Genomic DNA, 27,066 nt, shown 5'->3' on the forward strand with positions numbered 1-27,066 from the left:
CAATACATTCGTATCTTTCCTCTTGGGATGGTCAATTTTATTCTACTTTTTATTTCCAATGAAAAAATATCCAGTCTTTTACTGATTGTGGGAGGACAATTCCCCTTTCCTGAGGCAGAAGAGGGGCTCCAGGATTCTAAGTGCTTCCAAAGCACATTTCTGACGAATCTTCCTTATTTTATATTCTAGCACCTGGCTTCCATTCTCTCTTCCGGAGGTAACTAGTAGAGCTAATTTATGAGTCTTTTGCAGATTCTACTGTGTTAAGTTAGTTAACAGCTTTCTCAAATTCTCCTTCATGGTTCTGTTTTCTTGGGTCTGCTAAGGGATTTATCAATTGTCTATTTCCTTTCTAACTTGTAATATTTTTTTGCTGTTGCACAGTCTCATGCTCTCCATATGTTTGTGCCTTTTTAAAAAAGTTCTTTACTATCATTTTCATCACAATAGGGGCCAGTTTAGATTTGTGTCCTCAATCTACCAACTTTAATGCAAAAGCTTCCAGTGTATACTTTACCCCCAGTATATATTTTAGGTGCATACATATCTCCATTTCTACTTACAGCACCAAAAAGCCACTATCCACTCTCACCTGGACTACTATATAGCATAAGTTGTTTCTCTTGCTACCTCTTATCTTGCTAATCAATTATCCTAATGCTATTTAAAGTAAGGTTTTAAAATCTAAAACAATCAATGACTTGCCATCAAATATCAAATAAAACCCAAACTCCTTGCCATGACCTAGCTAGTTAAGATGTTTTGTGTTGGCAAGCTGCAGAAAACCCAATCCCAACTACCTTAAATGGTACCAAGATGCACTGACTCATATCATTGGAAATCCAGAAACTGCAGAGGCTTCAGGGTTGACTTAACATGGCTCTGGCTTGGATTTACTTTGATTCTCTAGGTTTTATCCTTCTTTATGTGGCTGCTTATCCTTTCAGATGGCAGCAAGATAACTGTAAGAGTTCCAGTTTTACATCCTTCACAAGAGAGTAGCCAGAGAAAGAAATAGAATTTGCCTCTCATAATCTTCCAGAGAATGAGGAGAAAAGTTCCCAGAAGCCTGAAGGAAGCCACTTCTGGGGCCTCACCGGACTGAAATGCACCAAGTTTCTATACCTGGCAAAGGAGATTAAATTAGAATTATCCTTAGACCAAGGAGCTCTGTGGATAGTGGCATGGCCTATTTGGAAGAAGGCATAGGTATTTTATTAAAATCAAAGGGTAAGAGTCAAAATTAATACTGATTAGGTATAGTAAGCATAAAAAAAGCCCCCAAAAGATATCCACATAAAGTCCCTAGAATCTGTGACTGTTACCACTTTATTTAGAAAAAGAGTCTTTGCTTCTGCACAGCAAAAAAAAAAAAAAAAAAAAAATCAGCAGAGTAAACAGACAACCCAGAGAGTGGGAGAAAATCCTTGCAATCTATACATCCAACAAAGGACTAATAGCCAGAATCTACAATGAACTCAAACAAATCGGCAAGAAAAAAACAATTCCATCAAAAAGTGGGCTAAAGACATGAACAGACAATTCTCAAAAGAAGATATACAAATGGTCAACAAACATGAAAAAATGCTCAACATCACTAATGATCAGGGAACTGCAAATCAAAACCACAACGCAACACCACCTTGCTCCTGCAAGAATGGCCAAAAAATAGAAAAATAATAGATGTTGGCATGGATGCAGTTAAAAGAGAACAGTTTTACACTTCTGATAGGAACGGAAACTAGTACAACTGCTATGAAAATCAGTTTGGAGATTCTTTAAAGAACTAAAAGTAGAACTACCATTTGATCCAGCAATCCTACTACTGGGTAACTACCCAGAGGAAAAGGAGTCACAATAAAAGTCACACACACAAAAAATACTTACACATGCATGTTTATAGCAGCACAACTTGCAATTGCAAACATATGAAACTGGCCCAAATGCCCATCAATCAACAAGTAAATAAACTGTGGTATATAAATGTACCATGAAATACCATACAGCCATTAAAAGGAATGAAATAATGGCATTCACATCAACCTGGATGGTATTGGAGACCATTATTCTAAGTCAAGTAACTCAGGAATGGAAAACCAGACATTGTATGTTCTCACTCATAAGTGGGAGTTATGCTATGAAGACACAAAGGCCTAAGAATGATACAATGGACTTTGGGGACTTGGGGGAAAGGGTGGGAGGGGAATGAGAGATAAAAGACCACACACTGGGTACAGTGTACACTGTTTGAATAATAGGTAAACCAAAATCTCAGAAATGACCACTAAAGAACTTATTCATGTAACCAAACACCACCTGTTCCCCCAAATCCTATAGAATGATAGAAGAAAGAAAAAGTGTCTTTGCAGAGGTGATTAAATTAAGAATCTGAAATGAAGAGGTATTCCTGAATTGTCCAGGAGGTCCCTAAATGCCATTGCAATATTCTTGTAAGAGAGAGGCAGAGAGATATCAGACAAATGGTGGAGATTATGTGAAGATGGAGCAGACAGAGATGCAGCCACAAGTCATGAAATGCTGGCTGACCCTAAAAGATGTTAAGAGGCAAGGAAAGATTCTCCTTTCGTGCTACAGGAAGATATGTGGCCCTGTATACACTATTATTTAAGAATCCTGGCCTCAGAACTGTGAGAGAATATATTTATGTTGTTTTAAGGCACTAGTTTGTGGTAATTTGTTACAGCAGCCATAGAAAACTAATACAGTAGGCAACATACCAATCCTTTCCAGTCTATATTTTTCTAAACTCATTATGAGTAGAGAGTGGAGAGCTGCAGCTCTCTACCCTTCTCTTTCTCAACCTGAAAACACTGCTTCCTTTCAAATATTCAAATAACATCCTGGTTCAGGCATATATGCTATGATAACTGTCTTAGAATGACATGTTAGAGCACAAAAATTCTTACTCCAACTCTACCTACTTAACTTCCTCTCATCCTGTTTAAAAGCTACTTCCTGCATTAGGCCTTCTATGTCCCAACAATCTAATTAGGTCCTCGCTTACCAGCCTTTGGTAAACATCATTTTACTCTCTATCTCCATAGATTCAACTGTTTTAATTTTTAAATGCCACAAATAAGTTAGAACACGTGAAGTTTGTCTTTCTGGGCCTCGCTTATTTCATTTAAAATAATGGCCTCCAGTTCTATCAATGTTGTTACAAATGACAGGATCTCATTCTTTTTTTACGGCTGACTACTACTTCATTCTGTGTATGTACCACATTGTATTTATCCATTCATCTGGCAATGGACACTTAGATGGCTCCCCAGTTTTAGCTACTGTGAATGCTGCAGTATACATGAGAGTGCAGATATCTCTTTGATGTACTGATTTCCTTTCTTCTGGGTATACACCTAGCAGTGGGGTTCCTGGATCATTTGAAGTTCTATTTTTATTCTTCTGAGAAACCTTTAAACTCTTCTCCATAGTGGTTGTACTAATTTACATTTACACCAACAGTGTACAAGGGTCTTTTTTTCTCCACATCCTCACCAGCAGTTGTTATTATCTGTCTTTTTAGTAAAAGCCATTTTAATTGGGGTAAGATTACATCTCATTATCATTTTAATTTGCATTTTCCTGATGATCAATGACATTGAGGACTTTTTCATATACCTGTTTGCCATTTGTATGTCTTTGGAGAAATGTCCATTCAGATATTTGCCCATTCAAAAATCAGATTATTAGATGTTTTTCCTATAGAGTTGTTTGAGCTGCTGATATAGTCTAGTTATTAGTCCCTTGTCAAATGAGTAGTTTACAGATATTTCCTCCCATTCTGTAGGTGATCTCCTCACTTTGTTAACTGTTTTCTTTGCTAGGCAAAAGCTTTTTAACTTGATATAATCCAATCTGTCCATTTTTGCTTTGATTGCCTTTGCTTGTGAGGTATTACTCAAGAAACCTTTGCTCAGACCAATGCGCTGGAAAGTTTCCCCAATGTTGCTTCATAGTTCGAGATCTTAAATTTAATTTTTAATCCACTTTGATTTGATTTTTGTATATGTTGACAGATAGGGGTCTAGTATCACTCCTTTACATATAGATATCCAGCTTTCTCAGTACCATTCATGGAAGAGACTGTTCTTTCTCCAGCGTATGTTCTTGGCACCTTTGTCAAAAATGAGTTCACTGTAGATGGGTAGATTTATTTCTGGGTTCTCTATTTTGTTCCATTGATTTGTATGTCTGTTTCTATGTCAGTACAACACTATGTTGATGACTACAGCTCTCCAGTATAGTGGTAATGTGATTCCTCCATCTTTGTTTTATTGCCCCAGATACCTTTGGCTATTCTGGGTTTTTTGTGGTTCTATATAAATTTTAGGACTATTTTTTCTATTCTGGTGAAAAAATGCCATTGGTATTTTGATAGCGATTACAATGAATCTATAGATTGCTTGGGGTAGTATGAACATTTTAGCAATATTGATTATTCCAATCCATGAACATGAAATATATTTTGTTTTTTGTGTGTTTCCTCTCCTATTTCTTTCATCAGTGTTTTACAGTTTTCATTGAAGACACCTTTCTCTTCTTAAGTTTATTCATAGGTCTTTTATTATATTTGTAGCTATTGTAAATGGCATTACTTTCTTGATTTCTTTTTAACATTTTTCACTGTTGGCATATAGAAATGCTACTGATTTCTCCTTGTTGATCTTGAATCCTGCAAATTTACTAAATTTGTTTTCAGTTCTTACAGTTTTCTTGTGGAGTCTTTATATATTTCCAAATAAATGATCATATCATCTACAAACAAAAATAATTTGAACTATTCCTTCCCAATCTGAATGCACTTTATTTCTCCTGTCTGATTGTTCTAGCTAGAATTTCCAATACTATGTTGAAAGTGCATATCCTTGTTGTCTTCCAGATCTTAGAGGAAAGTCTTTCAGTTTTTTCCCATTCAGTATGATACTGGCTGTGGCTCTGTCAAATATGGCTTTTATTCTGTTATGTTCCTTCTATTAATATATCCAGTTTTTTGACAGTTTTAATCCTGGAGGGATATTGAAGTTTATCATATGCTTTTTCCACATCAATTGAAATAATCATGTTTTTTTGTCATTCATTCTGATAATATGATGTATCACATTGATTGATTAGTGTTCGCTGAACCATCCTTGCATCCTGGGTTAAATCACACTTGGTCATGATGAATGACCTTTTTAATGTGTTGTGGAATTTGATTTGCTAGATTTTTGTTGAGGATTTTGTAACAATGTTCATGAGGGATACTGGCCTGTTGTTTTCTTTTTTTTTGATGTGTCTTTGTCTGGTTTTGCTTTCAGGGTAATATTCGCCGTTTAGAATGAGTTTGGAAGTATCCTCTTCTCCTCTATTTTTTCAGAAGAGTTTGAGCAGGATTGGCATTAGTTCAAAATTTAATGTCTGATAAAATTCAGAAGTGAAGTCACTGATTCCGGGATTTTCTTTACGGGGAGACTTTTTAATTTCACCATTAATTATCTTTTTATTTCACTTTAATGTTATTTTATGATAGTCACAAAAAGAATGATGTATAAAATAATAATGTAAATTTCTATAATTAGAATTTCAGGTGTATAATTTTCTCTTAACTTTTATTTTAGGTTTAGGGGTACAGGTGCAGGTTTGTTATATAAGTAAACTCATGTCATGGAGGTTTGGCGTACAGATTATTTTATCACCCAGGTTCTAAGCACAGTGCTCAATAGGTATTTTTTCTAGCCCTCTCCCTCCCCCTACCAACTACCATACAGTAGGATCCAGTGTCTATTGTTACCCTCCTTGTATTCATGTGTGCTTGTTATTTAGCTCCCATTTATAAGTGAGAACATGTAATAGTTTGTTTCTGTTGCTTTGTTAGTTTCCCAAGGATAATGGTCTCCAGTTCCATCCATGCTGCTGCAATGAACATGCTCTCATTCTTTTTATGACTGCATAGTATTCCACAGTGTATATGTACCATATTTTCCTTACCTAGTTTACAGTTAATGGTCATTTAGGTTGATTACATGTCTTTGCTACTGTGAATAGTGCTACAATGAACATATGCATGCATCTGTCTTTACAGTAAAATAATTCATATTTCTTTGGGTATATACCCAATAATGAAATTTCCAGGTAAAACAGTAATTCATTTTTAGTTCTTTAGAAAATCACCACAATACTTTCCACAATGGCTGAATTAATTTACACTCCCACCAACAATGTATAAGTGTTTCCTTTTCTCCACAACCTTGCCAGCATCTGTTTTTTTCTGATTTTTTAATAACAGCCATTCAGACTGGTTGAGATGGTAACTCATTGTGCTTTTGATTTGCATTTCTCTAATGATTAGTAATGCTGAGCATCTTTTTCATACGCTTGTTAGCCACATGTATGTCTTCTTTTGAAAAGTGTCTATTCATGTCCTTCTCTAACTCGTAATAGTGTTGTTTGTTTTTTGTTTGTAAATTTGTTTAAATTCCTTATAGGCTCTGGATATTAGGACTTAGACAGAGCACAGTTTGAAAATATTTTCTCCCTTCCTGTAGGGTGCCTATTTACTCTGTTGATAGTTTATTTTGCTGTGCAAAAGCTCTAAAGTTTAATTTGATCCCATATGTCAATTTTTTCTTTTGTTGTAATTGCTTTTGGTGTCTTCAGCGTGAAATTTTCACCAGGTACTGTCCAGAATGGTATTTCCTAGGTTATCTCCCAGGGTTTTAGTAGTTATTTTGTTTGTTTGTCTTACATTTAAGTTTTTGGTCCATCTTGAGTTGATTTAATAAGGAGGGAGTCCTCTCCCCATTGCTCGTTTTTGTCTACTTTGTCAAACATCCGGTGGCTGGAGGTGTGGAACATTATTTCTAGGCTCTTTATTCTATTCCATTGGTTTATGTGTCTGTTTGTATACCAGCACCTTGCTGTTTTGTTTACTGTAGCCCTGCAGTGTGGTTCACAGGTAATGTGATGCCTCCAGCTTTGTTCTTTTTGCTTAAAATTGCCTTGGGTATTTGGGCTCTTTTTTGGTTCTGTGTAATTTTTAAAATTTTTTTTTGTGAAGAATGTGATTGGTATTTTGACAGGAATAGCATTGAATGTATAAACTGCTTTGGGCAGTATAGAAATTTAAATACTTTTTCCTGTCCATGAGCATGGGATGTTTTCCATTTGTTTGTTTCATCTATGATTTGTTTGAGCAATGTTTCTCATTGTAAACTTTGTATTAGGGCTCCAATCTCATTGCTTGTTATTGGCCTATTCAGGCTTTAAATTTCTTCATGGTTCAGTCTTGGTAGGTTGTATATGTTAGGAATTTATATAATTCTTCTAGGTTTTCCAATTTATTGGCATATAGTTGTTCACAGTAGCTGCTAATGATACTTTGAATTTCTGAGGTATTGGTTGTAATGTCTCTCCTTTTTTGTCTTTGATTATATTTACTTGGGTCTTCTCTCTTTATTCTTAGTCTAGCTAAAGGTTTGTTGATTTTGTTTATCCCAGGTGCTCTCTTGGTGCTCTACCCCACTGCGGCCAAGCTGGTACCCAGGCTGCAAGATAAAGACCCCTTTACTCTCTGTCTCCTTTTCTCAAGCAGAAGTAGTCTCTCCCCAAAGTTACCACAGCTGGGAATGTGCTGGGTTACACCTGAAGCCAACATGGCTCTGGGTCGCACCCAAGGCCAGTGGTAAATACTGCCTGGCTACCAATGTTAATTATTCAGGGCCCAAGGGCTGTTTATTCAGCACATGATAAATTCTGCCAGGACTGGGCCCTTCCCTTCAAGGCAATGGGTTCCCTTCTGGCCCATGGTGTGTTTAGAAATGTCATCCAGGAGCTAGGGTCTGGGATGGGGGACTTAGGAGTCTGCCTGTTGCCTTATTCTACTGTGGATGGGCTGGAATCCAAGTTGCAAAACAAAGTCCTCTTCCCCTCCACCTTCCTCAAGCAGATGAAAGGGGTCTTGGAGGTACAATCTGTACTGCCTGGGGTTGGTGGAGGAGTGACACAAGCACTTCCTTGGTTGTCTCAGCTGGTATCTCACTAGGTTCCATGCACTCCAAGTTCCCTGGCTCCAAGCCCAACACAGCACCAGGACTTGTGCAGGAATTGCAGTCCTTGTGGTCTAGGTTGCCTTTCATGTTTATTTAGAACCCCAGAACACTTTAGCCCATGGTGGCAGGACTTGCCAAAACTCAGGTTCCAATTGCTAGGATGGATGATTTGCCTCTGGACAGGCCTAGTATAAATGTTCCCTCTATGGGCACAAGCTGAGTTCTGCCCCCTGTTGCTTCCCACTGACAGGACAGCACTAAGCTGCAAAGCAAAGTCCCACAATCAGTATATTCTCTCTACCCCAAACACACAGATCATCTTTCTGTGCCATATGGCCACTGCCAGGGAATAGGGAAGGGGTGGTGTAGGCAATTCAAGACAGATTTTCTTGCCCTCTTCCATGCCTCTTTCCTTAATGTTAAAATCAGGTACTATTATAGCTCACCTGATTTTTGGTTCTTATGAAGGTCCTTTCCTGTGTGGAATTTAGTGTTCCTGTGGAGGCAAACGGGGTACAGCAATTGCTAGAGGCTTGTATTCGGGTATCTTGCTCTGCCTCGTTTGATAGTTTTATTTTTATGTACACACAAGCAAAACCATATAACTTATATTCAATTAGAAACTAAGATGACAAGGCTGTATATGCAATTATAAAGTTTCCAAAAGACTGTTGTTTATAGCGAATAAAAAAGAACAAGAAACAGATGATCCTATATTGTACCGCAGAACAGGGCTTTTCTTTCTCCTTTTGCTGTAATTTTTTTTTTTTTTTTTTTTTGACAGAGTCTTGCTCTGTCACCCAGGCGGGAGTGCAGTGGCACGATCTCAGCTCACTGCAACCTCTGCCTCCCAGGTTCAAGCGATTCTTCTGCCTCATTCTCCTAAGCAGCTGGAACTACAGGTGCAGGCCACCACGTCTGGCTAATTTTTGTATTTTTAGTAGAGACGGGGTTTTGCCATGTTGGCCAGGCTGGTCTCGAACTCCTGACCTCAGGTGATCTACCCGCCTCGGCCTCCCAAAGTGCTGGGGTTACAGGCGTGAGCCACCATGCCCAGCCCTATAAACGTACATTTTTACACATAATATAATTCAGCAATTTAACCAAACCAATGTAAATACTGTCTTTTTGAAATTTAGAGAAATGGCACTAAGGTCTTTCATTACCAATGAATATTTTCTTTAACCCATTAACAAAAGTCAGTTTATTTCTTTTGCACTTAGGAAAAAAATCTAGAAAACTATAAAAATTAGTGATGGAAATATGACAAAATATCAAGAGGAAAACATTTGGCTTCATATACCTGAACATGAGACCTAGGTCTTCTACTACTGGTTAAGTACTTCCAGTGAGTCCATTAACCTGCCTGAACTCAATTTTCTCATCTATAAACTGAAGATAGTAATAACAACCATGACACAGAGTTGTTGTCTGAACAGATAATAAGCTCCATGTGAAAGTACTTTATAAACTATAAAGCATAATAGGAAGACTGCTATTATTTTAATAAGACATATTTAAATGTATAGTATACTTTGAAAGTAAACTGAAGAAAGTTCTGTTCTGTCTCTTCCTCCTTCCTCTGCATGAGCAATGAAAGTTAAACACTGCTTTGAAAATTCAGAAAATGTTTGATTTATATACTGATGCAGTGATCAAAAGAAGTATTAAGATTTTGGTTTATGATACAACTGTTTTAGTAAGTGCTTATCTAATTAAAGTAAAATTGCAGGAACATTAACCCAGATTTTTCCTTTTGTGTGTGTGTGTGTGTGTGTGTGTGTGTGTGTGTGTGTGTGTGTGTCTGTGTATGTGTGTGTGTGACAGTTTCTTGCTCTGTGGCCCAGGCTAGAGTGCTCTCATGTGATCTGTTCTCCTGCAATCTCTGCCTCCTAGGCTCAAGCAATCCTCCCACGTCAGACTCGTGAGTAGCTAGGACTACAGGTGTGCAAGACCATGCCTGGCTAATTTTTTTTGTACTTTTTGTAGAGACAGTGACTCACCATGTTGCCCAGGATGGTCTCTAACTCCTGGGCTCAAGTGATCTGCCTGCCTCGGCCTCCCAAAGTACTGGGAATACAGGGGTGAGCCACCATGCCTGACTTATTTATTTATTTATTTATTTATTTATTTATTTATTTATTGAGGGAGTCTCGCTCAGTCACCAGGCTGGAGTGCAGTGGTGCGATCTCGGCTCACTGTCACCTCTGCCTCCCAGGTTCAAGTGATTCTCCTGCCTCAGCTTCCCAAGTAGCTGGGACTACAGGCACACACCACCATACCCAGCTAATTTTTGTATTTTTAGTAGAGACAGGGTTTCACTATGTTGGCTAGGATGGTCTCTATCTCTTGACCTCATGATCCACCTGCCTCGCCCTCCCAAAGTGCTGGGATTACGGGTGTGAGCCACCGCACCCAGCCGTTTGTTTGTTTGTTTAATACAGCTATGCGCAAGGATGAAATGACCCTTAACCTTAGACTTCCTTTATATTTCCCAAGGAATATTCTCAAAGCAGACTAGTTAAGTAACTAGTTAATAGCCATGACCATAAAAAATCTCAAACACAGAGGATAAGGCTGTTGGAAAGTAAGTACAGGAAGAAAAGCCTGTGTTATTACTAAAACAATGTCCTAACTTGCAGCAGAGAAACATACAACAAATACTGCTACCTGAATAGAATTAAATTAAAAAGTCAACATATTTTACTGGTCAATAAAATTATGGCATGAATAAGTTTCAAGATACAACTAAGGGATACATACTAGGAAAAAAACAAAACTGATATCGACCTGGCACGGTGGCTCACACCTGTAATCCCAGCACTTTGGGAGGCTGAGGTGGGTGGATCACGAGGTCAGGAGATCGAGACCATCCTGGCTAACACGGTGAAACCCCGTCTCTACTAAAAATACAAAAAAATTAGCCAGGCGTGGTGGCAGGCACCTGTAACAGGTCCCAGCTACTTGGGAGGCTGAGGCAGCAGAATGGCGTGAACCCAGGAGGCAGAGCTTGCACTGAGCTGAGATTGCACCACTGCACTCCAGCCTGGGCAACAGAAAGAGACTCTGTCCCAAAAAAAAAAAAAAAAATCTGATTTCATGATCCATCATCTTCAGATTTATCCATAAACTGCCTGAAATGATCTAAGCAAAAATCACTGTGATTGAAGCAAAAATGACAGTATTAGAGGGAATCACCAACTTCAAAATGCTGTATCAGAGATGCAACATAGCACAGCTTTATAGGAAGGGACAAGTGGAAAGAGTAATTAAAACCACGACAATCAAATAGTTAAATTTAAAAGGACTTTCCATAATTAAAACAGAAAGAAAAATATCCACTATGCCCTACTAAGCTCATTGGTCAACTGGAAGCTGTAGCTGTGGAAAATAGTGACACAAAGAGATAATATACAACTTCCTAATATATATGGAGGTGTTTCAGGAATGTCATGATGTTAATAAGAACTGCTGCTTAGAAAATCAGCTGATGGTCCCCTTCCTGTGTCCATGTGTTCTCATTGTTCAATTCCCACCTATGAGTGAGAACATGCGATGTTTGGTTTTTCGTCCTTGTGATAGTTTACTGAGAATGATGGTTTCCAGCTTCATCCATGTCCCTACAAAGGACATGAACTCATCATTTTTTATGGCTGCATAATATTCCATGGTGTATATGTGCCACATTTTCTTAATCCAGTCTATCATTCTTGGACATTTGGGTTGGTTCCAAGTCTTTGCTATTGTGAATGGTGCCGCAATAAACATACGTGTGCATGTGTCTTTATAGCAGCATGATTTATAATCCTTTGGGTATATAACCAGTAATGGGATGATTGGGTCAAATGGAATTTCTAGTTCTAGATCCCAGAGGAATCGCCACACTGACTTCCACAATGGTTGAACTAGTTCACATTGGGGACTGTTGTGGGGTGGGGGGAGGGGAGAGGGATAGCATTAGGAGATATACCTAATGCTAAATGATGAGTTAATGGGTGCAGCACACCAACATGACACATGTATACATATGTATCAAACCTGTATGTTGTGCACATGTACCCAAAAACTTAAAGTATAATAATAATAAAATTTAAAAAAAAGAAAATCAGCTGATGATATTTAAGTTTATGAGGGTTTATGAATATAAGTTGTCACTTCTCATTATCTTATTTTCAATTCAAAAAAATACCTCACATTGCTGCTACAACAAACTCAACATTGTCTTGGGCATAGTGGAGAAAATAAGATATAATCACTTCCTCAAGAGAAAAGTAACAAAAAGAAACATTTATTATGTTTTTATATGATGTCAGATATTATGCTAAGTATTTAGCCCTATGAAGTGGTCACATTTATTACCTACATTTTACAGATGTAGAACTTGGAGGTTAGTTAACTTGTCTAAGGTCATAGCTATTGAGTAAAAGCTTCAGAATTCTAATTCGAGCTATTGATCTCTGTGCTAAAAATAATTGAAAACTTGTTCATTTAAGATTCTTATTTTTTGATGCAGACATTCATCCTTATAAATGTCCTTATTACTACTTTTGCTGCATCCCATAGGTTTTGGTAAATTCTGTTTTCAGTTTTGTCTTGAGATACTTTTGAATTTCCCTTTGATTTCCCCTTTGACACAAAGTTTGTTCAAAATTATATTGTTTAGTTTCTACATACTTGTAAATTTTACCATTTTACATATTGTTGTTGAATTCTAATTTCACTATATTGTGGTCAGAAAGAAACATCTAGAAAGCTTTTGAACTTCTAAGATGGTTAAGACAGGTTTTGTGACCTAAAATTTGATTTGTCCTGGAGAACATTCTGTGTGCACTTGAGAAGAATGTGTATTCTTCTGCTGTTGAGTGGAAAGTTCTGTATATGTCAATTAAATCCATTTACTCTACAGTGTTGTTCAAGTCAGCTGTTTCTTTATTATTTTTCTGTCTGGATGTTCCATCCATTATTGTAATTGAGGTATTAAAGTCCACTATAAAGAATAAACTAAGTCCAAAATAAGCAGAAAAAAGAGAATAATAAAGACTGGAGCAAAAAAAAATAAATAGTGAACAACAAAAGAGTTTAAAAATAAAAAAGAGAGTTTGCATTTTGAAAAGATAATTGACAAACCTTTAGCTAGAGTAAGAAAAGAAAAAGAAGACAAAGTCAGAAATCAAAAAGGAGATATTATAATGGATGCTTTAGACATAAAATGGATCATAAGGGAAGTATTATGAACAATTACATGCCAGCAATCTGGATGACTTATAAGAAATGGATAAATTCCTAAAAACATGCAACTTACCAAAACTGAATCAGAAAGAATCAGAAAGCCTGAAAAGACGAGTAACAAATAAGGGGATTGAATCAGCAATCAAAAGTCTCCCAACAGGCCGGGTGTGGTGGCTCACACCTGTAATCCCAGCACTTTGGGAGGCCAAGGCGGGCAGATCACGAGGTCAAGAAATCAAGATCACCCTGGCCAACATGATGAAACCCCATCTCTATTAAAAATACAAAAATTAGCTGGGCATGGTGGCATGCACCTGTAGTCCCAGTTACTAGGGAGGCTGAGGCAGGAGAATCGCCTGAACCCAGGAAGTGGAGGTTGCAGTGAGCCGAGATTGTGCCACTGACTCCAGCCTGGTGACAGAGTGAGACTCCGTCTAAAAAAAAAAAAAAGTCTCCCAACAAATAATCTGACGACTACACAGGTGAATCCTACCAAACATTCAAAGAGGAATTAAGAACAGTCTTTCTTAAACTCTTCCTGAAAATAAAAACGGCCACTTCCAAACACATTTTATGAGGTCAGGATTACCCTGATACCAAAACCAGGAAGACTCTACAAGAAATGAAAACTAGAGCTTTCATTTCAAACTTGTGATGGTATAGGTGGATCTATAGATGAAGTATATATTTCCTATGTCACTTGCCATCTTGCCAGCCATTGCTGAACAGTTGGTCAACAGTGGAAGAACAAGTGAATGAATGGCTTTCTTGCAGGGGTAATTGCTGCAGTTGGAACCTGAGTTTTGGCAAGCCCTGCCACCACGGACTAAACTATTCTGGGGTTCTAAATAAACATGAAGGGCAACCTAGACCACAAGGACTACAATTTCTGCACAAGTCCTGGTGCTGTGCTGGGCTCAGAGCCAGGGAACTTGGTGTGCATGGAACATAGTGAGATACTAGCTGAGGCAACCAAGGAAGTGCTTATGTCACCCCTCCACAAACCCCAGACAGCACAGCTTGCACCTCCAAGACTCTGTCCATCTGCTTGAGGAAGGTGGAGGAAAGAGAAAAGAGGACTTTCATTCACAAGTTTATGTGTAGCTTATTCTACACATTATCCTCCTTCCATACAATTCCCAAGGCTACTCTTGTGTAGATTTAGGTCATATCAACCTCCAATACATATATGAAGGCAAAGACTACACTGGAAAACTATTTGTATCATTCAGTAACTCTGATATGGAATATAAATGCCAGTATCTTCAAGGTTCCAAGTTACATAAAGACTGCTTAAAGTAGTTTTTAAAAAGAAAGCAAAAGTGTAAAAAGAAGCTTAAAAAATATGAAGTATTTAAGATATTTTCATGGTTTAGAAATGGGTTTTATATCTCAGATACAACTATGGCAAATCTGATATTTAATTCCCGATTGACCATGTCCGAAAGAAAAAGATTTCCATTTTCCAGACAGAAAATTCAATATCTTTCACAAATGCCAAAAGCTTACTCATAAAGTTTTTAAAATATTGATCAAATCATACCTTAATAGAGAAGGAAAGAACAGCTGTACATGAAACAAATTGGTTTATCAGTGCAAATTTTATCAAAATTTTGAAAACTCAGATAAAGCCTCCACTGTAAAAAAAAAAAAAAAACCCTAAATGTTAGATCACACCACTGAGGCAAATATTTAACAATGATGTATCCAAAGAAACAAGGTCCAATAACGTTTTTCCTACAATGAAATATGGTAAATAAGTTAGACAGACCTTTTAGTTTCTTCTATTATATTTTTGGTAGTCAATTAAAGAGGATTAAAATGTGAAGCCATTTGGAATTTCCCAGAAAAAGGATCAGATATTAAAGAAGGCAGAAATAATATGAAAAAGAAATTCTCTACCATGTCTCAAGAGCCAAACAACAAAACAACTTCAGGTCATCTCAATGTCACTTTTTAAAAAAGAATCCCTGAGTAAATCTTTCTAAGCCATGTTAAATAAACAAATAAGGAAAAAAAAAAACACAATAAAGCTTTATATTATGTGCTCCTTAGCCAATTTATTCAATTCACCTACATCTGCAGAGGGTCCATGGGGCATTTGCCACTTACAAGGGAAAGGCCGAAAGAAGAGAAAAATATTCTTCAACCACAAGGCATTTGCCGGGCAATGCCAGAAAAAGAGTAAATTCAATACAGTACAGATAATCCATCATGAGGAATTTAACACTCACAGAAGTTAAGTTTGGAAAACCTTATTTGTTAGTGGTTTTCTCAAAAGTTTGGAGACTTTTTGAACAATAGGAAATAGAAACAGAAAAGGGAAAACATAAAAAGAAAAGAATCCAAGGGTGCTGATAATAAAACAGAGAAAGTAATTCAAAGCAATTCCTTGAGCCACAAGGCTAAGGGACAACAACAGACATTACCCAAAGAGATGTTCACTAAAATTACTAGCATTTTAGGAATAAAAGGGGGATTACTCACCTGATTTATATGATTGTTTCCTAAAATAGCATGTAGTAGGGTTTTCTCAAATTCTTCCAACTTCTTGGAACACTTTTTAAGAATATGACTAGATAAGTTATAGTCATTGATCAGACTAGCTAAAGTACCAGCAGCTTCTGTCCAAATTCTTGAAAAAGGAAGTTTGGGATTACGGTAAAAAGTGATCAGGCCGTCCAGCAATTGAAAAACAGAATCAGAGACTGTGGAATAGTCTTTTTCAAAGTGGGTTAAGTCTCTTTTAAGATTACCTGATTCTGTCAAATTCTTTAATTCAAGTAGATATTGCAAGAATTGCATGTGAGAAGACAAAGGATTTTGCAGGATAGCACAAGGTCTTTTCACAAGAGGCAGTGGTGGAAAGTGAGTGGGGGTACAGCTTTCCACAAAGTGCTGGGACAGGTCTGAGGATTCAGTTCTCTGCTCATTTGACAAATCACATCCAGAATCTTCCATCGAAGTTAATGTACTTTCAGAACTCTTAGGTTCCTGAGCCTCCAACTGGGAGGAAACGTATCCTGAAAAATAAAGGAATAGAAGGATTATCTTCATGCAGCTGAAATTTCTTCATGTGAAACTAGCCATTGATACTTACCTTAAAATAAGAAATGAAGTATATAAATACACCTTAAGTATTTAACAAGCAGCAGTGTAAAAACTGAGTAAAGAAAAAACTGTGAAAGAAACTGTAGAGACTGTAGAAAAAAGGTCTTTATCTTAATGGGTAGAAAGGTGATTCATTCATGTATTTTCAGGTCATTATCTCTCATTCAATTACAATGCCATGCCTTGAAAGATGCAGAAGAGAAAGCCACAAGACCTGAAGGAGGTCACAGTCTGGTAGTGAATCCAACAGGTAACTACAAAGCAATAAGGTGTACCCAGACATAGAGATTTACTGAGGGAACTATAAAATCAGGAGGGCCATTGAACAGCCTACCTTGTTAGATCAGTGTATCCTGGAAGAGGTCATGATGGAACTACTTATAAAGTAGGAGTTCAAAGTGAAAGCTAAGGGTAGACAGAAGGCAAGAGAATTCCATACACCCAAGGGGTAAATGTAAACGCATAAATACAACAGGAAAAATAATAGCATTTGTGTATATGAGGACTCTCAAGTAATTTGATATTGCTTCCACAGAAAGTATAAGGTAAGAGACTAAGATAAACAATGTAGAGGCCAGATCATAAAAGATAATATAAGACATGTTAAGAACCTTACAATTCATCCTGTAAAGTGCAGAGTGAATTTCCAACTTGAATAATATAAGACCCCTTTGGAAAAATTATGCACATATACACATAAAATATCTGATATACAAATATAAATATATACAGATATCTACATATCTCTGTATAGCATATATATGTGTATATATGTGTGTGTATATATATGTATATACATATGTATGTACCTGTGTATGTACATATGTGTGTGTATGTGGTATAGATCCATGAAACTATGTCTATAACTTCTAGAATCTCCTCATCTTGGCTGAAAAATACTGCATTTAAAGCTAAATCTAATTACTCTCGGTCACTCTTTGACAGACATGCCATCATAAACACAAACAAAGCTGTGGTTGTTTTTAAAAGGATTATCAGTAAAATGCATAAACCAAATTGAAAAGTTCTCATTGAATATTCTAAAGCACACACATATCCATGAAACTAAGTATGAGAAATATGGCTGTCAGCAGTGGAAACAGGAATGAGGCACTGAAAGTTGTAATGCAGAAAAATGAAATGGTCTTATTTTAATTTCATCATTCTGTTGGCTATAGGAAGGGCTTATTTGAGGAGAAAATGATAAAACATTGAGAGATCAAATGAAAAGCACCTCTATTAGTCCCAGCATTGGGTGAAAAGTGAAATGAACTAAGCAGCTGCAGTGGAAGAGAAAGCAAAGGACTGACGGGGAAAATAAACACAAAATATCAACACGTAATCTGGAGACCAGCTTACTGACTGAATACGGGCAATGAAGTGGAAGTATGAATAAATGTATTCCGTGGTTCTGACTTAGGTGACAAGGTAGATTATGGTGCTACCAACTGAAATAGTAAAAAGATAGAAGAAATGGCTCAGAAGAGACTATAAAAAGTTCAGGTTTAGTCACGTAAATTCTGAGGCAGCTGGAGAAAATCTAGTCAGAGATGATCCTTTAGAAACTTGTCACATAAGCCTAAGACTGGGGAGAAGGTCTAGACTGAAAATGCATTTTAGGAGTTATCAGTATGTAGATAGTAGAAACTATAAAAATGGTTACAATCATTCAGAGAGAGTATGGGCAGTGAGTAAACAAAGGATCAAAAAAGGTACCCTGAATAGGATCAGTATTTGAAGGCTGGATAGAGACATAACAGTCCTTAACATAGAGAAGAAACAATTTAAAAGGTACAAGAAAAATGATTGTGTCATAAAAGTCAAGGAAACAGTTTCAAGAAGAGTTACATACATGAAGCAAAAGAGTCCACCAAAACAATAGGTTGAAAAAATATCTGTTGGAATTGCTAATTTAAAAAAACAAACAAAAAAACACCAGTTACCTCATTCATAGCAGCTTTATCCAGAGCAGTTTTGATCAGTTAGACAGGGTGGCAGACAGAGAACTTATTGCAATGGACTAAAGAGTGAACGAGAAGAAAGTAAGTGAAGACTGGAAGTGAAGAAAGTAAGTGAAGACTGGAAGTAAGCGAAAAAAGTAAGTGAAAGACACTTCTGAGGACTTAGATCAGGAAAGCATAAAATGGATAGCAACTGCAGACAAATGTGGCATGACAAATTGAGTGAAATGAGCAATTAAAAACAAAGAAAAAAACACAATGGATAAGCAGAGGTTGGAAATATGAGAAAAGAATGGCAGGTGAGACATGGCCCTGGAGAAGATAGGAGACTGAGTCAAGGACCCAGTGGATGGGCTGGGATCTGTAATGTCAAAGTACACACTTTTCCCTAAGCTGAAGGAAAGAGAATGAAAAAGTATAGGGTTGTACAGAACTACTACCGGCATACAGGAAGTTAAAGGAGATTTCACCTGACAGTCATATTTTCTTAAAGTTTGAGAAAGGGGGAGAGTGGTTGAACAGTGCATAAAAAGAATGGTAAATGTGACATCTTCTACATTCTCCACCATATGGTTCGTAAATCTAATTTGCTGCTCTTGTCCTTCAGAAAAAACGGAAGCTGATGAGGTAGAATTGGAGGATTGAGCTTTAACTTAGAATTCATTCATTTAACAAGTGTCTACTATAACCATCAAAAATGTGCAGATATGTGCTTGCTAATTATCACTACAACTTCTATATGCCATGCTTAAAAGGAGATAATTAAAAGGACAAAATGATAATGCAGAAAGTTCAAAAAGTAGTGGTAACCAGAAAAATGATCTATCAGCAAACGTTAAACTGCATGTGGCTATTTTTTTTTTTTTTTTTTTTGAGATGGAGTCTTGCTCTGTCGCAAGCTGACGTGCAGTGGCGCGATCTTGGCTCACTGAACTTCCACCTCCTGGGTTCAAGTGATTCTCCTGCCTCAGCCTCCCAAGTAACCGGGACTACAGGCACACGCCACCACACCTAGCTAATTTTTGTATTTTTAATACAGACAGGGTTTCACCATGTTGGCCAGGATGGTCTCGATCTCTTGACCCTGTGATCTGCCCGCCTCGGCCTCCCAAAGTGCTGGGATTACAGGCATGAGCCACCACGCCTGTCCTATTTCTATACTAACACAGCCAGACGGACTGATCATTTTAAGTGAACAGACACTGAAAATGACTTCTCAAGACATCAACTTCATTCTTCACATAAATAAAGGGGAAATATGGACTACAGTAATCTAGAAAATTACACTTTTCTTTCATGGAAGTTAATTAATCTTAAAGGTAAGCTTAACTTCATGTGTAATTACTTCAAGAAAAACTCAGAAAATGAATTCTACCAACGGATACATTGGGAAGAAAAAAGGTGATTGCTAGGTTTTCTCTTTCTCACTGCCACGCCTTTTGGCAAGCTACATCCACTCCATCTCATCCCCTTCAGGCATGACAAGTACAAATTTGAAAGAGTACCTCTACCAATGTATGCTATGGGGACAGGAACACACAAAACTGACCACCTTTCTTACGGGCTGCTTTATTTCCATACCATCAGAAAAATGTCATGACAGCATATGTTAGAAATGCTAATATGGAAAAACACACAAAGAAGAATCTCCTTTCAGTGCTCTAAAGGAATGCTTTAATGTGACAACAGAGAACTATGCTGGGATTTTACACAATATGGCTCCCAGTGTTAAAGTCAAAATATCAAGCTGCATAAAAGAACCTTATATTCATATTTTATTATACAAACTAGCTTCATCAAATAATTCAACTGATATTCACAAAAACCCTGAAAGATATGTTATTTTGATCTCTAATTTGCCAATTAGGAAACGAAGCTCAGCTTGATTAAGAGAACTGAGAAAGAGCCACACAGTGAACAAGCGAAATCATTACATTCCAAGTCCAGTCACCTTCCAATGACAGCAAAGAGGCTGTGTGCTCTATTCCAGCTTCTGTACATTTCCATTATAGTGTTCATTGATTTCTACAGGTTATCCACTTGTTTATGAGTTCCTTAAGGCCAGAGGCCCTGTCTCTTGTCATCCTTATGATCTTTCCACTAAACAATAGAATCATCTGTAGCAGACACCTCCTCAGGGAAAATGCTTAGAGCTGCAACTTGCTGTGGGCTATAACAGGTCTTCTCTCATCTTTAATATTTATAATGAACCATGATCAACTCCTTGGAAAATTATACCAAACCACAACAATTACATAGATAGCCTAGAAAGATGAGATAGAAGGACAGAAATAGAAAGGCAGAGAGAAGGAGAGGGCGGGGGGCGAGGGGAGAGAGAGAGGAATACAAAGAGGGAGAGAAAGAGAGAGAGGGAGTGAGGGAGGGAGAGAGAGAGAGGGAGAAAGAGAGAGAAACCAAAAGAACATGCTATTGCAATAATTATTTAAAATCAGCCAAAAAAGCCAATAATATGCTTTTTCATAGCATCTACTATTAATAACTTTCGTAACCCATAACCAGTTTAGTTCTACTCCTGTCTGTCAATGATGAAAACTCTGATAACTACAAATAGCATTTACACTGGAAACCAATGCTTCCATATTGGAAACCACTCACTCCCTAATAAGGTAAATAATAGTGGGCAGCTGTGACTATAGTATGTGTCCTTAGAAGAGAAAAAACATAAATAGGAAAAACAGTTTTCTTAGAAAAGATTAAACATTTTCAATATTAGTATTAATGGGTTATAGTATCTGATAATAGTCATAAATATTTATTCATAAAGATAAGATTTTTAAGTATCCATTCTTGTTTGAGTAATATACAGCATGGACATAGACTAATATATCCTTGTCCCTTTAAATGGGTCTTTCATAACTACAACCAGATTCTATTCTTTGCTTGTATGACTGAGTTAGACCTCAAAGCATGGCTAAGAAAGCATCATGCCCAAATGAGAGAAAAGGTAATGAAGCCATGCTGGTGCCGCTTTCTGTAATTCCTGCTTTTTCAGGAGACACTAAGGTAAAGCAAAAGTCAAATAAGGTTTCTCCCTTCATTTATTATTGGGCAGACGAGCTTGGGGTAACGTCTCCCCAATTTATTGCACCTATCTGTTTGTCATTAGATTTAATAGAGGTAAAATACACACACACACACACACACCCCCACACACAAACACACATACCCCATTCCAGCATAGTTTGACACATATTGTTTCATGTTTTTTATTATTACATAATTATGGAGATCAGAAATCTAAATTATGCTAAAGTATGCAATCATAACCAAAAGTACATGAAATATCAATTAAACGTTATAATAAACACCCAGCACATGGGAGTCCGAGGTGGGCAGATCACGAGGTCAAGAGTTCAAGACCAGCCTGGCCAACATGGTAAAACCCCGTCTCTACTAAAAATACAAAAGTTAGCCGGGTGTGGTGGTGTGTGCCTGTAATCTCAGCTACTCAGGAGGCTGAGGCAGGAGAACTGATTGAACGTGGGAGGTGGAGGTTTCAGTAAACCAAGATCGTGCCACTGCACTCCAGCCTGGGTGACAGAGTGAGACTTTGTCTTAGAAAAAAAAAAAGTATGAATAAACAAAACCAACAGAGTCCATCTACAATATTCTAAGTCCCTCTTACACATTGGATCCCATAGACTTTCAATTTCATTTTGCTGAACCCTTAACCCTTACATTTTCTTTCTGTTTTTAAGGTCCACCTTGAACTCATTTACCATTTTAGAGTGGATCTCAAGTATACTTAAGAATACTTAAGTGTACTTAATTATACTCCATTCACAATCACACCATCTCTTTGTTTTTCTTTTTTTTCAGGAGACTGTGTACCACTTGTTGCCCAGGCTGGTCTCAAATCCTGATTCTTGCTCTCAAGGGATCCTTCCACTTCAGCTTCCCAAATCACTGGAATTATAGGTGCCACCCACTGTGCCCAGTCACATGAATTCTTGATACCTTTCTTACTTATTTCTACATTCCCTAACTTACCCATAAAATTAAACCCATTGATATGGCTTGGTTCTGTGTCCCCATTTAAATCTCATCTCAAACTGTAATACCCACATGTCAAGGAAGAGGCCTGGTGGGAGATGATTGGATCATGGGGGTGGTTACTGCCATGTCGTTCTCATGATAGTGAGTTCTCACAAGGTCTGATGGTTTTATAGGGGCTCTTTCCCCCTTCACTCTCTCTCTCCGCATGTAAGACGTGCCTGCTTTCCCTTCCACCATGATTGTGCGTTCCCTGAGGCTGCCCCAGCCATGTGGAAATGTGAGTCAACAGAAACTCTTTTCTTTGTAAATTACCCAGTTTGGGGAAGTTCTTTATAGCAGAGTGAAAATCAACTAATACAGGAAATTGGTACTGCAGAGAGTGGGGTACAGCTATAAAAATAACCTGAAAATGTGGAAGCAACTTTGAAACTGGGTAACAGGCAGAGATTGTAACCATTTTGAGGGTACAGAAGAAGACAGGAAGATGTCAGAAAGTTTGGAACTTCCTAAAGACCTGTTAAATGATTTTGACCAAAATGCTGATAGTGATATAAACAGTAAAGCCTAGGCTGAGGTGGTCTCAGGTGCAGATGAGGAACTTATCGGGAACTGGAGTAAAAGTAACTTGCTATGCTTTAGCAAAGAGACTGGCGGCATTTTGCCTCTGCCCTAGAGATCTATGGAGCCTTGTTTGTTTGTTTGTTTTGAGCTTCACTTATTTTTATTTATTTATTTATATTATACTTTAAGTTCTGGGGTACATGTGCAGAACATGCAGGTTTGTTACATAGGTATTCATGCGCCATGGTGGTTTGTTGCACCCATCAACCCATCATCTACATTAGGTATTTCTCTTAATGCTATCCCTCCCCAACCCCCACCAACCCCCTACAGGACACAGTGTGTGATGTTCCTCTCCCTGTGTCCATGCGCTTTCAATGTTCAACTCCCACTTATGAGTGAGAACATGCAGTGTTTGGTTTTCTGCTGTTGTGTTAGTTTGCTGAGAAAAATGGTTTCCAGCTTCATCCATGTCCCTGCAAAGGACATGAACTCATCCGTTTTCATGGCTGCACAGTATTCCATAGTGCATATGTGCCACATTTTCTTTGTCCAGTCTATTACTGATGGGTATTTGGGTTGGTTCCAAGTCTTTGCTATTGTGAACAGTGCCGCAATAAACATACATGTGCATGTGTCTTTATAGCAGAATGGTTTATAATCCTTTGGGTATATACCCAGTAATGGGATTTCTGGGTCAAATGATATTTCTGGTTCTAGATCCTTGAGGAATCAACATACTGTCTTCCACAATGGTTGAACACATTTGCACTCCGACCAACAGTGTAAAAGCATTCCTATTTCTCCACATCCTCTCCAGCATCTGCTGTTTCCTGACTTTTTAATGATTGCCATTCTAACTGGCATGAAGTGATATCTCATTGTGGTTTTGATTTGCATTTCTCTAATGATCAGCTATGCTGAGCTTTTTTTCATACATTTGTTGGCTGCATAAATGCCTTCTTTTGAAAAGTGTCTGTTCAAATCCCTCACCTACTTTTTGATAGGGTTTTTTTTTCTTGTAGATTTGTTTAAGTTCTTTGTAGATTCTGGATATTAGCCCTTTGTCAGATGGATAGATTGTAAAAATTTTCTCCCATTCTGTAGGTTGCCTGTTCACTCTGATGATAGTTTCTTCTGCTGTGCAGAAGCTCTTTAGTTTAATTAGATCCCATTTGTCTACTTTGGCTTTCGTTGCCATTGCTTTCAGTGTTTTAGTCATGAAGTCTTTGCCCATGCCTATGTCCTGAATGGTATTGCCTAGGTTTTCTTCTAGGGTGTTTATGGTTTTAGGTCTTACATTTAATTCTTTAATCCATCTTGAGTTAAATTTTTTTGTAAGTTGTAAGGAAGAGATCCAGTTTCAGCTTTCTGCATATGGCTAGCCAGTTTTCCCAAAACCATTTATTAAATAGGGAATCCTTTCCCCGTTGCTTGTTTTTGTCAGATTTGTCAAAGATTCAATGGTTATAGACATTTGGTGTTATTTCTGAGGACTCCGTTCTGTTCCATTGGTCTATGTATCTGTTTTGGTACCGGTACCATGCTGTTTTGTTTACTGTAGCCTTGTAGTATAGTTGTAGTAGTGTGATGCCTCCAGCTTTGATCTTTTTGCTTAGGATTGTCTTGGTTATGTGGGCTCTTTTTTGGCTCCATATGAAATTTAAATTAGTTTTTTTTCCAATTCTGTGAAGAAAGTCAATGGTAGCTTAATGGGGATACATTGAATCTAAAAATTACTTTGGGCATTATGGTCATTTTTGCGATATGATTCTTCCTATCAATGAGCATGGAAAGTTTTTCTATTTGTTTGTGTCTTCTCTTATTTCCTTGAGCAGTGATTTGTAGTTCTCCTTGAAGAGATCCTTCACATCTCTTGTAAGTTGTATTCCTAGGTATTTTATTCTCTTAGTAGCAATTGTGAATGGGAGTTCACTCATGATTTGGCTCTCTGTTCTTGGTGTATAAGAATGCTTGTGAGTTTTGCACACTGATTTTGTATCCTGAGACTTTGCTGAAGTTGCTTATCAGCTTAAGAGATTTGGGGCTGAGACAATGGGGTTTTCTAAATATACAATCACGTCATCTGCAAATAGAGACAATTTGACTTCCTCTTTTCCTAATTGAATACCCTTTATTTCTTTCTCCTGCCTGATTGCCCTGGCCAGAACTTCCAATACTATCTTGAATGGGAGTAGTGAGAGAGGGCATCCTTGTCTTGTGTGGGTTTTCAAAGGGAATGCCTCCAGTTTTTGCCCATTCAGTATGATATTGGCTGTGGGTTTGTCATAAATAGCTCTTATTATTTTGAGATATGTTCCATCAATACCTAGTTTATTGAGAGTTTTTAGTATGAAGGCCGTTGAATTTTGTCAAAGGCCTTTTCTGGATTTACTGAGATAATCATGTGGTTTTTGTCATTGGTTCGGTTTATGTGATGGATTATGTTTATTGATTTGTATATGTTGAACCAGCCCTGCATCCCAAGGATGAAGCCGACTAGATCATGGTGGACAAGCTTTTTGATGATGTGCTAATGGATTTGGTTTGCCAGTATTTTATTGAAGATTTTCGTGTTGATATTCATCAGGGATATTGGCCTGAAATTTTCTTTTTTTGTTGTGTCTCTGCCAGGTTTTGGTATCAGGATGATGCTGGCCTCATAAAATGAGTTAGGAAGGATTCTCTGTTTTCTATTGTTTGGAATAATTTCAGAAGGAATGGTATCAGCTCCTTTTTGTACCTCTGGTAGAATCTGGCTGTTAATCCATCTGGTCCTGAACTTTTTTTGGTTAGTAGGCTATTAATTGCTGCCTCAATTTCAGAACTTGTTATTGGTCATTTCAGGACTTTGACTTTTTCCTGGTTTAGACTTGGGAGGGTGTATGTGCTCAGGAACTTATCCATTTCTTCTAGATTTTCTAGTTTATTTGTGTAGAGGTTGCAAATTCTCTGTTGGTAGTTTGTATTTCTGTGTGATACGTGGTGATATCCCCTTTATCATTTTTTACTGCATCTATTTGATTCTTCTCTCTTTTCTTCTTTATTAGCCTGGGTAGTGGTCTATTTGTTTTCTTGATTTTTTTCAAACCAGCTCCTGGATTCACTGATTTTTTCAAGGATTTTTTTGTGTGTTTCTATCTCCTTCGGTTCTGCTCTGATCTTAGTTATTTCTTGTCTTCTGATAGCTCTTGAATGTGTTTGCTCTTGTTTCTCGGTTCTTTTAATTGTGATGTAAGGGTGTCGGTTTTAGATCTTTCCTGCTTTCTCTTGTGGGCATTTAGTGCTATACATTTCTCTCTACACACTGTTTTAAATGTGACCCAGAGATTCTGGTACATTGTGTCTTTGTTCTCATTGGTTTCAAAGAACATCTTTATTTCTGCCTTCATTTCATTATTTACCCAGTAGTCATTCAGGAGCAGGTTGTTCAGTTTCCATGCAGTTTTGCAGTTTTGAGTGAGTTTCTTAATCCTGAGTTCTAATTTGATTGCACTGTGGTCTGAGAGACTGTTTGTTATGATTTCCCTTGTTTTGCATTTGCTAAGAAGTGTTTCACTTCCAATTATGTGGTCAATTTTAGAGTAAGTGTGATGTGGTGCTGAGAAGAAAGTATATTCTGTTGATTTGGGGTGGAGAGTCCTGTAGATGTCTGTTAGGTCGGCTTGGTCCAGAGCTAAGTTCAAGTCCTGGATATCCTTGTTAATTTTCTGTCCTGTTGACCTGTCCAATATTGACAGTGGAGTGTTGAAGTCTCCCACTATTATTGTGTGGGAGTCTAAGTCTCTTTGTAGGTTGCTAAGAACTTGCTTTATGAATCTGGGTGCTCCTGTATTGGGTGCATATATATTTAGGATAGTTAGCTCTTCTTGTTGTATTGATCCCTTTACCATTATGTAATGTCCGTCTTTGTCTCTTTTTATTTTTGTTGGTTTAAAGTCTGTTTTATCAGAGACTCGGATTGCAATACCTGCTTTTTTTGGTTTCCATTTGCATGGTAAATATTCCTCCATCCCTTTCTTTTGAGCCTATGTGTGTCTTTGCATGTGGGATGGGTCTCTCCTGAATACAGCACACCAATGGGTCTTGACACTTTATCCTGTTTGCCAGTCTGTGTCTTTTAACTGGGACATTTAGCT

The 27,066-nt window shown here is 37.6% G+C and overlaps 1 protein-coding gene across 9 annotated transcripts in view; it reads right to left on the minus strand.

Annotated features, from left to right (window-relative positions):
- The window catches only part of MEI4 (meiotic double-stranded break formation protein 4), a 374,155-nt gene that overhangs the window by 276,588 nt on the left and 70,501 nt on the right, over positions 1-27,066 (minus strand). For all 9 annotated transcript variants that reach the window (XR_010120452.1, XR_010120453.1, XR_010120450.1 and 6 more), the window contains exon 3: positions 15,765-16,300. Coding sequence is in view for 5 of the 9 variants with exons in the window: in XM_063637851.1 (XP_063493921.1) it covers positions 15,765-16,300 (536 nt within the window). In the remaining 4 variants the exon portion in view is untranslated. The remainder of the gene's footprint in view (positions 1-15,764; positions 16,301-27,066) is intronic.

The sequence above is a fragment of the Symphalangus syndactylus genome, chromosome 4 (genome assembly GCF_028878055.3).
Source record: "Symphalangus syndactylus isolate Jambi chromosome 4, NHGRI_mSymSyn1-v2.1_pri, whole genome shotgun sequence".
NCBI lineage: Eukaryota > Metazoa > Chordata > Mammalia > Primates > Hylobatidae > Symphalangus > Symphalangus syndactylus.